The 11,070-nt window shown below is 40.0% G+C and overlaps 2 protein-coding genes and 1 pseudogene across 3 annotated transcripts; 2 read left to right on the top strand and 1 right to left on the bottom strand.

Annotated features, from left to right (window-relative positions):
• The first annotated feature begins 403 nt into the window (after positions 1–403).
• LOC110046617 (uncharacterized) lies at positions 404–5,706 on the top strand. 2 transcript variants are annotated; one of them, XM_020752305.2, is made up of 2 exons: positions 404–1,239; positions 2,838–5,706. In XM_020752305.2, exon 2 carries the CDS (start codon positions 2,839–2,841, stop codon positions 3,592–3,594), a length of 756 nt encoding a protein of 251 aa, XP_020607964.2. In that variant the 5' UTR covers positions 404–1,239; position 2,838; the 3' UTR covers positions 3,595–5,706. The 2 variants fall into 2 exon arrangements, with proteins under 2 accessions (XP_020607964.2, XP_020607965.2); XM_020752306.2 differs by lacking the exon at positions 404–1,239 and adding an exon at positions 2,259–2,691.
• LOC149102692 (uncharacterized) lies at positions 3,816–5,501 on the bottom strand (annotated as a pseudogene).
• A 1,275-nt stretch (positions 5,707–6,981) lies between the features above and the next one.
• LOC110046647 (uncharacterized) lies at positions 6,982–10,840 on the top strand. Its single transcript, XM_089273782.1, has one exon. It carries the CDS (start codon positions 8,098–8,100, stop codon positions 10,057–10,059), a length of 1,962 nt encoding a protein of 653 aa, XP_089129908.1. The 5' UTR covers positions 6,982–8,097; the 3' UTR covers positions 10,060–10,840.
• The last annotated feature ends 230 nt before the right edge of the window (positions 10,841–11,070 follow it).

An 11,070-nucleotide genomic window follows, 5' to 3' on the forward strand; every position in this document is an offset into this window, starting at 1 on the left:
GGAGCAGATGTTTCCACCCTCTCATCTGTATAATTTGAGCGTGAGAAAATTGACCGCAGGCCAAACTGTTTGTTTAGCTTTTTGGAGGACATCTTTCGGCTGTTTGCCCTGAGAAATAGGGTTTCGTTTCGAAAATGCGAGATTAAAACGATGTAAAGACGAGCCGGTCGCAACGAAAGGTGACCGGACGTCTTCATTTCGCTTCCTTTACAACATACATGTCATACAACTAGACCACGACATTCGCGATCACTAACCTGTGTAGCAGCCGCCCTTCCCGAAAGAAAAAATCGGAGAGACGCTGCTTTCTCCGATTTTTTCTTTCGGGGCGGGCGGCTGTCACACAAGAGATCACTTGCTTGGCTTTTTCCCCGAACTTTTTTTTTTTTCATAGCACAGTTGTAACGGACTTTCAACTAGAAATAACAAAGTGCTATGGAACCTCCCGTAAACAACACAAAATACCCTCACTGGATATCGATGATTAAATAAGCCCACAAGATAGTGATTTATACATGCTGAAATAATTTACCAAAAGTTATGCAAGCTTGCCACTTTCTGAAATTAGAATTAGACCAAGAATAACAATTCATTTCAAGGAAGTGAGGTGAAATAACTACCACGGAGGAATTTGAAAACGCGGCTTTACGTCCGCGGTAAGGCCTACCGTCTACACTAATCCGTCACGAAAACGGAGCCTGTCGAAAACGCTCTTCAAACCGGAGGAACTTGCAAACGCCGGCTTTTAGTTTTGGTGTGGACGGAAAACATTTTGAGAAAGGAGCTTTTCGAAAACGAGGGTGCCAAGATAACCACGTGATTTCCCGGCCCGAGTTTACCTCAAACACAAATATAAAATAACCCCCGATAGTTGCGCTTTCAAATTTCTCCGGAGTAGTATGGACGGAGCATTTGAGACAGCACTTGTTTAAAACGCCTGTTTAAGAAGCAAAGCTATTAACAACTCAAGTCAAAATCGTTTAACTACCTGCTAATAACAATCTCTAAAAAGCAATAACATAACAGAGAACAGGTGGATTTCTGGCCGAAACAGGAAACATAACGGAAGACGGAGAGGAGGGCATATTCGTGACAACTGCTTAGCACAGTCATCAATTATTTATTTTCAGGACGGTGTAACAAATTCGAGCATTTACAAGACCAGAAAATAAGTTGTAAGAGGCTTCTTCGTTTTAACGCTCGAACATACCTCTGATTTCAAATTGGCAAATATTCAAGGTGAGACGTTTTTCGTGCATGATACGACGAACATTTTATTTTATTTATTTATTTATTTCTATTGTAGTACCATTTTGTAGGCGTTTTAGCGTCAGGGCGGGTTGTTACGAAAACATAATCGTTAACAAGCCAAAAACACAAATATTTATATGATACTGAGAAAGTTCCTTTTGCCGAACTGTTTTAGAGTTTCATAAAGGAAATTTTCCCGTTGGGTTCTTCAAATTCACCGGCATGTTAGAGAAAAATTTCCAACCTACTATTACACAATTCACTTCTTGTTAACATGAATTTGGTTTTAGCTGAATTTACAGCAAACTTCTGTCAGCATTTTACATCATATCAAGTTGAACAAACTTAAGAGATACCATAAGGAAATATATTTTGAAAATCAATCTTTATAAATATCGAGCAAGCTGTTTACAAATGCCCGCGACTCGATCGAGGCTCTCAAGCCGTTGGTATTGTCTGCCATAACCAATTGGAAATGTTCTTTATTGAAATAACACAACTGTTTGCACAATGGATGCATGGCTTCCTATTGAAAATGTGTAATTTGTAATCATCAGAATTCTACAAGAAAAGATGGCATGAAAATATTTGTTTTGCACGCAGAAAAGAGCTGTTGCTTCCGCGAAGCAGATTCGTGATGATGTGATGTTTGTTTTGGCGGAAAAAATAAATAAATAAACGTTATTTCTAATTTATTGCACTGAAAATCATGGCATTAGAGAAGGGTTCTAATGTTTGTAATATCCAGACATTGGACTGCTTCGCTTGAAAAAAATAACTCGCCGAAACCTATTATATTAATAAAAAAAATAGTTAAGGAAAACCCTTCCATTTAGTTTAACACATGCCAAATGAATAATGTAGGCCAGTTTCTACAGAATTTAAAGTTATTGGGTTCAAGTTTTGCCTATTACTACTAGACAACTGTCTAACAGATTGCATAAACAACGATTCCAACTGGCTAGTTTCGTTATTAACCCGTGAAAGCTTTAATAAAGTTTTCATGGAAATATATTGACCCGTCCTTTAAATATTTACGTCTAGTGGGAGAATTCACACTCATTATACCTCGAGGGACGAAACTTGTTGTACAAAAGTGGCGATTTTTTCGCCCGATGATCAGACATATGTCTACAACATTAAAATCTGTTTGCTTTGGCACGGAAAGTTTTCACCTTGATGTTTGACTGCGAGAAGATCTTGTTGATGAAGTTGGCCTAAGTATAGAAAAATCTAGACACTTGAAAATATATAATACATAGCTAGGAGATGGCAGGTGGATCAGTAGGGGATAACTGTCAAGTTAATTCAGTTATTGTTGTGGATCTTATCAAGTTAGACATTTTTTAACCATAACAGTAAACATTGAATGCAAACTTGACACCATTTCTACAACAACGGAGTAAACTTTCTCGCTTTAATGTAGCATCACCCACGGAGGTACTGAATATTCGTACGCTTTTCACGCAAAAGGCGTTTTATGAAAGCAGGGCCGCGAAGGCACAGCTTCTATCACATACTCAGTCTTTCTCCACAGACACTTCATGTAGTTCGCTGACGTTCACCGAATATTCTTTATCTCGTAGGATGGTTTTGTATTCAAGTTCTGACAATCAGGAGCAATCTTTCCTGCCCTCGATAGCTGACGACAATAGCTCAAAGCGTAAACACAAAGCAAAAAGTGGCACAAAGAAAAAATATTTGCGTCAGAAGAAACAAAAAGATGTTATAGTTCACTTTCCTGAACTCGCGACGAAAAACTCGTCGAAAACAGTCGCTAGGAAGTCTTCATCACCGAAGGTGACTTTTCAAACGCAAGAAATGTTAAAAACACGACAAAAAGAAGCTACTAAACCAACCAAGCTCGAAAAACGACGAGGCAATTTACGTTTGCCTTCGCTCGCTTTAACGTCAACATCGGAAGGAGTTACAAGTAAACCCACAGAAAGCTGGAGTGCTGCATTGGGTTTACGCGATACTTACGAAATTCCTCGAGGTCTTTTGAACAAACTGACCGACGAGATACTCAAAATCGACAGACAAATGAGAGAAGAGGCTAAAATACAGCGGATCAGAGAAAACAGGATGATCTCTTCGGAATGGGGGCATTCGATAGAGCCAAAACATTCTTATTTTGAAGGCACGTTTGAACGAACTTCGTGTCAAGGGTTCTCCTATTTTCCTTGTCTTCAGAAGAAGTCTGTGGATCAGAGCTCCGATTCTATGCCACCGCATTGGGCAGAAGATAAAATGCGAGAGAGAATGACTCGCCACGAAGCGGAAATTGGAAGAAAACTGAGAGAATTTAAACACCGCCATTCGCTTTTGAAGTACAAAGACTGATGCATTGAATTTAAACACCACCATTTGCTTTTGAAGTACAAAGACTGATGTATTGATTTGTGTTAATAGAAGAATTTTTGTCAGCGGAACTATTGCGAGCTATCAATAACGTTGTTAATCGCTAACTGCTAGTTAAATTTATTTATTTATTCATTTATTTATTTACAAATTTATTTTACATTTGTTGTAACTTCGATACTTTGCAGTAGTTGCCATGGAAACTAATCTTCGATCTCACTAGTAACGGACGGAGGAGATCTGGGTCGGGTACTAAGAGACCTCAAAGAAACGCCGATATCCAAGCAACTCCAAAACCCTGATCTAACATTATTTAACATTATTATTGACATCAGGAATATCTCAAAGGCTCTGACGCTGTAGCATGTAACGATTGAATTCTTTCTTGGAAGACATGCATGCCGCTGAGGTGGGCTTTTACAATTCTATTTCTTAGCAATCTCACTGCACACAGTCACGCAATTTGTTAGAAATGGGTTTGGTTTCCTGGTCCATCTGATTTAAGTCACGCTTTATGCCTCAGATGTAGGAGGCGCGGTGGCTTCATGGTTAGTGCGCTCGACTCCGGATCGAGCGGTCCGGGTTCAAGCCCTGGCCGGGGACATTGTGTTATGTTCTTGGGAAAGACACCTCACATTCACAGTGCCTCTCTCCACCCAGGTGTATAAGTGGGTACCGGCGAATTTAATACTGGGGGTAACCCAGAGATGGACTAGCATCCCATCCAGGGTGGAGTAGAAGTACTCCTAGTCGTTTCATGCTACAGAAACCGGAGATAAGCGCCGGCCTGATGCGCCACTCGCTCGTATATGCAGATTTTACCATATACCTCAGATATGCTAAATCAATCCAAGAAAGAAAAAAAAAAAACGGTGAATCCGTAGGGCGGCAACACAGCTCATGTTTCTTCACAAACTGCTTTTAAACTTTCTTCGGGGAAAGAAAAATCTTAGAGTATTCTTCCTTCGTTCTAAGGCTTCCCGGGTGAATAGTTTCCTCTTGTTTCTTCAATGTTTTCTTCTCTAATTCTTTTTTCAGTCTCTCTCTCTTGTTCATGGGCTTTGGAGAAGGAGAACGCGGGAAGTAGGAATATCTCTCTCGCGATAGTTTTTTCGAGCATTGTGTAAATCGTAGATCACGTTGGAATTCGTAGTTTTTCATCAATGAGTTTTCGGTGTTCTCCTTAACGTCAACTTTTTTAGAAAAGTGGTTTTCTGTTCCTCGCTCGTTGTCCAAACCAGAAAAGTCGTTTCTGCGAGAATTCTCTTCAAATCGTCTATCTTCCGAAGACATACTTGACGCCGAATCGTGGATATCTGGTAACCTTAAATCTGTTTCTTTTTCTTCTTTGTGTCCGTTTGCCTCCATTACCGATTGTATAGCATCTTCGAATGCAACTCTCTTAACAATGGGCTTGTCGCTTGAGGATATGTTTGGTAAGGCGTAGTTTGAAATCCTTCCCGCATCTCGACCGCATCAAAACCATCCTTTGTATCATCACATTTAGAATTCCATGGCATTAAAGTTGGAAACTTGATCACTTTCTTTAGTTCTCGTTCCTGACTATGCATCATATTTACCTGGAAAGATTATAAAACACTTTTTTTCCCGATGACACACTTGGATAGACTTTAAAGTAAACACAAATATATAATTGGGTTTCCCTAATGAATAGAAAAAAAACCCTGTAGATTTTGCACCCAAGCACCTGTATTTTTTTAGTATATTAAACCTCTTCACTCTTTGAGCAACTAAATGGTAACCATGTGAATATGCTTATGTTTATCATTTCGTGTGGTTGACACCAGCACATTACCATAACGACCAATCCAAACACTGACACAAGTAAAACAAGGTCGGTGCCGACAAGTTTCGTTATCAAGACTCATACCATCGAGTATACTTTAGTAAAATTCTTTACATATATACTGTTACTAGCTGATAGTTCCTCGTAGAAAACCTCAGTTAAAAGTAATTCCACCCCTTCAGGAATCTTTTCCCGATACATGCAGCTCGTGGATGAAGAACAAAACTTTCCGAGACGATAACAAAATACTTACCATCGAGTTCACTTGAGTAAAATTCTTCTTTTCATATATCGTGTTCCTTGCTGATTCTTCCGAGTAAAAAGTCTAGTTAAAAGTACTTTAAAGCTTGAAGCACTCTTTGCCTTTACACATGTCGCTTTTTGGATACAGTCGCGCTAGAAATGGTGACTTGTAGATACTTTGCGAGACGTAAACAAAATACCCAGCTGCCAAACTTGGCGGCAATAATATTAAAGAGCTTCTTTCATTTAAACCAAGTTGAAAGTGATAACTAACACTTAGTTTCCTTTAATTCAGTATTGTCTCCTTTAGCTTTTTCGACTGTTTCAAAGATAACGATGCATAAATTCAAGTAAATTACTTTGCAGAAAAAACAGAATCCTTTCTTTGAAATTTGGAGCGTTGGGTTTTTAAAAGAAAAATAAACCACATTCGGTTTCAGTGTAATTTCACTTGCAAAAAACGTTATCAAAGGAATCATTTCTTATTAAAACCGATTCATCTGCCTCTATAACGAATTAGTACCGTGGAAGTAACAAGCGCTCTTGGCACATTCTGATCCGAGCAAGAAATTTATATAAAAAGCACTTTTAACAATTGTTAACGATGCCTTGCCGGCATATGTAGGCGCTAATTAGTATCGATCTTTCAATTAAGCATTAGGAAAAATCTTCTCCTGTTCTCACAAGGCTTTTCGCCGGAATTCTCTGTAGTTTTCAGACTTGACATTGTTTGTATTGTTTGTAGGCCTGTATTTGTATTTTTTCTTTTGCAAATCACTCAAACTCGTTCCTAAAGCCTGCGCACTTTCGATCATCGGTGACTTATTCCTGATTTCAGGCTCTGGGAACGAGACAGCAATTTTTCGGGGAAATACCCGAAGATTTTCCCGGACTCTAATCGGCACCAATCGAAAATAACGCGGGCTATCCAAAATTTCCGTAGACAATCAGTTAGATCAACTTCGTACCTTTTTCGGTCGGCTCTCGTCTCCACACTTTTTCAATTTTCCTACATATAAAATACAATTGAACCTCCCGTAAGAGACCACTCAAAATGTCAAGCCTAGGTTGTCGCCTACGGGAGGTGGTCGCTTACGAGAGTTTAGACCATATTGGGTTCAACATTTTTCCCTCAAGCAAGTGGTTGTTTTTAACATTTAAGGTCGTCTCTTTTAGGACTGATAGAGTACAGTGCATGTGAACTTTTTCTTTAGCTTTTTAAATGATTTATTCATGTCAAAAGTCAATTTCGTGAAAAAAATCCGGTACTTCCCAGAAATGCAATAATGTTACAACACCTTATTATCCAATTTGCCCTCTATTATCTGTCAAGAGATCGCCTACGGTGGGTTAAAAACAGAAGAAAATTTCAAACTTGTAGCTCTAACTTAAACGTGGTCGCGGTCGCTTACGAGATGTGGTCGCTTATAAGAGGTTCCAAATATAGTGATTTGGCTCGGAAACGTTTGGCATTTTGGAAAACTGGTCGTAGAGGAGAGATGGTCGTAACTGGAGGTTTGACTGTATCTCAAATACTAAATATTGATATTTTCACTTTAATTTCGACCGCAGGTTCTTCTACAATGTTGAAATAGAAAATGGCAGCCAAAATAACCGGTTCGATTTCCATACCGTTTAGAGCTTTTAATTAACACTTTTTTGGAACATCTTCAGTTCTGAATTGAAATTCTGAATTTCTCCACCGTGACTACAATACTGACTTCACGTATAATTTTATAACTTTTCAGCCCTTTTCGACACAGGCTTAAATAACTTGGAATTAAGTAGCCAAATGAAAACAAACACAGCCATTAAGTGTTTGGCCATAAAAAGCTTCTTTAGATGTGAACAATAGTTTTAACTCAAAAGAAACCTTGGTTCACTTGTAGTTCTACTCGGCTATAAATGTTTATTCAGGCCAACAGGTGGCAAAGTTTTGACAGAGTCGAATATTCCAGAATAATATAAACTTCATTTTCAATTTTTACATTAACTAAATATTCCGATTTAGTCCGCTAAAAGAGAGAGCCTGTAAATTGACAGCCCTGTTAGCACTTGATGGGCTTCCTAGAAAGAACTGTTTTTATTGGCTAATTTTCATTTGATATTTCAGTAAATACATTGTGATATTTAAACGTAATTTGGCAAGTATTTACTGCAGCGCAAAATACCGAATGGGGGCCCCTTTGTTGATATTTAGTCAGCAGGTACCGGCAAAAGGTTTTAATGCTCGTTTTGGCAAAACTGGACTGAAGTTACATGTTTGTAAATAATATATAAGTCAATCCCTTACAAAAAAAAAAAAATACGTTTTCTGAGAAGAACTCCCTTCAAGGACTTGCTTGGGCAAAAAAGCGCAAAAAAGGCCCGCTAAATGTTTAGAGAACGTCTTGGAATAGATAAAAGCGCCGTCTTACTGTGAAATTTACAATAATATGTCATCGACGGAAAATCTTTTACAAGAGTCTGGTGATAGATCTACAAATACGTTAGAATCTGGTCACCGTTCAGAAAGGGCAGAAGACGATTTGTCTCGTCAAAAACACAGAGAAAAGGCCAGCAAGAAAAAGAAACATCACAGAGATGCAGGTCTGGAAAACAAAGGTTTCGAGTCGGACAGTGAGCAGGCAAACAGAAGTGTTAAACACTACACGAAGGTTCATCGAACATCGAGCGAAAGCGTTGCGCGTCAGTTAACAACGAAACCTGGACAAACGGACGAGAAAAGAAGGCACAGCTTCCCAGGGCAGCCATCTAGCGACACGACGCAGGCAGCTGACGTTGTTTCCCAGAAAGGGAGCAGACATAGGCGGCGTTCTAGCTCAACAGATGAAGATTTGCGGCGAAGAGCTTGTTTCAACAGTATGCGCCTTCGACGTCTTTCAAGCTCAGAATCCAGTCAGCTGCCTCCTTCGGAAGTCGATGTGAGTGTCGACGATGAAGTATTTTACGAAGATTTCACTGCGACGGACGCTAAAGAGAAGCATCAGGCACTTCGCGATGGAGACAGGAATCAGTTGAAGGAAAACAAGACAGCATATTCCATGGGAAGCCTCTGCAACGTTGTAGAAATGGAAAACAGAAAATTGGACGAATATTCCAGGCGTCTGTCCTACGCTTTAGAAGAAAGGGCAAAATTAGAGCAAGAGTTAAGTCTTTTGCGCCGGACAGCGTCGGTTGCCAGTATATCCGCAGAAGAAAAGTGGAAAATCTCGTCGCAAATACACTTTCGAAACGAAAAGTATAATTCTGAAAGGAGGTTAAGTACTCGAGGCAATGGAGGTAACCAATTCTCGTTTGAACAACTCAAACGTATCCAGTACGGGCACAGTCCGCGAAAATTACCTGATGTTCCAAGAGTTGTTAGTGGTAAGGGCGATGAGTTTGGCGAAGAAATACGTCCTGTAACTGAGAAAAAAGTTGAAAGGTTGCCTCTACGAAAAATCACTGAAGAATCCCCACTGCAATTGAAACAAAAAGGTAAAAGAGATGGCTATGGTTTGCCCCTCAGCGACTCCGAAAAAGAAAGGAGAGAACGCAAAACGGCTGATTTAGCAGCCGATTTGTGGCAAAAGCTGTTGAAAGGGGAAAAATTTCATGTCGAGGGCGAAAATATGATTGACAAAACACGTGAAACCTCACTTGATGGGACAAGGAAGACTGGAAGTACAAGAGAAGTCACCAAAAGTGCGAACTCATCTTATGCCAAGCCTGGAATGATCCAAAGAGATTCAGGCAGAGATATTATCGGTAGATTAGCTGAAGTGTCTATCCCCACGAAAAAACGAGAAAAACCACTTGTGCGTTCGGAATCTGAATCAAACCTCACACGCACTGATGCGTTTAGAAGAAACCAGAGGCGACCATTGCGTTACAAACGCCGTTCTACCTCGACCGAGACGTTGCCTGGAGCGACACAACCTTCCACGTCGACGCTCAACGAGGCGGAAACAAACAGGCTACGGCAAGAGAAACCGGAAAAATTGGAGGGGATTCGCAGCACTGAAGCCGTAAGCCAGAATCACAGCCAATGGTTTGACTACATGTTGCCTCCGGGGAAACGTGGAAATAAAAGAGACACTGCGTTACAAAATTCACCCCAGGCTCCGGGCGCCTCACAGCAAGGAATATCTGGAGCTGAGCAATCTCTATCAGAAAAGTTGCGCTATTATCAAGGTTTGCAGGAGCAGAGATCTCGAGAAGAAAACTCGTTTGATTTAGTTGATGCCTTCATGGCTGCAGAAGACGCCGAGGCAGAAAGAGAGTATCAAAGGAAAGCTGCTGGGGAAGCGGCCTTGCTGAGAAGGGAAGCTTCACGTCTGCTGTACCAAGCAATGAACTTGGAGCGAATTTGTGATCCAAACGCTAGAGTGCGGCACATTTTTACTCCGTATTAACCTTTATATTTCCTCCTTAGCCACGTTAAAATCGTTCGAAAAAAATGATCGAGACTTAATGAAGACTTTCATGAAAACAGTTTGGCCTCAAGCGCCCAGAAATGTTTTTGTATGTGACCTAACTTTTGATTATACAAAGCAGGGTTTTTAAGAAATCGATTTCTGCTTGTAAACACGCTTAGCTTGATCAAGAAAGTATGATATCTTGACGGAAGATGTTTTCTAGTCGGCAGAAATTTCTTAAATAAGTTTTCTTCAATGCTCAGACATTTCCAACAGGTATAACACTACAAGTGGTGTTTGATTTTAACTTGTGAAAGCACATCTTCATAAGATATTTAGAATTAAGGTACGAAATTTAGGCTAATGTCCGCTAACAGTTCTTGACATCATTGCTTTTTGAAAAAGCTCTTTAAATTTTCGGGAGTCCAAAAAGAATGGCTCCTTAAACGAATAGGTTAACGAAAACTCGTGGCACTGTTTGTTTAACATTGTTGTCATGACTACTAAGTAACACCCCCACCAAAACAAAAATTCTCTGACGTTGTTCTCGCGTACTACGTTCGACGCGAGGAGCCTGGTAATAGCAATATCTCTTCATTTCTGAATTGAAGTTTTAAGATGTTTTTGTACTGTTGAGGCTAGAGAGAAAAATATCTTGAAGCCTGGAAAAGGAACATAACTGAATTTCTGCACGAACAAAACGTTGTTGGATATTTTCAACACGCAGGCAGCTTTTGTGTATCACAAAATGAATAAACTAATTTAGAAATTAGAAACCGACTGCTGGTGTCTAATTTTGTTTTGTTAATTTGCCTGTTTGGTTGTAGCATGATGTATGTAAAGTAGGCACAAGTGTCAAGTACTGTCTCAAAGTTATACAGCATTTTTTCGCGCTCGCCTCCCACCAGTGTGTCCCGGGTTCGATTCCCAGACCCGGCGTCATATGTGGGTTGAGTTTGTTGTTGGTTCTCTACTCTGCTCCGAGAGGTTTTTTCCCGGGTACTCCGG

The sequence above is a fragment of the Orbicella faveolata genome, unplaced genomic scaffold (genome assembly GCF_042242905.1).
Source record: "Orbicella faveolata isolate gen_17 unplaced genomic scaffold, um_ofav_v1 contig_35, whole genome shotgun sequence".
NCBI classification, from domain to species: Eukaryota; Metazoa; Cnidaria; class Anthozoa; order Scleractinia; family Merulinidae; genus Orbicella; species Orbicella faveolata.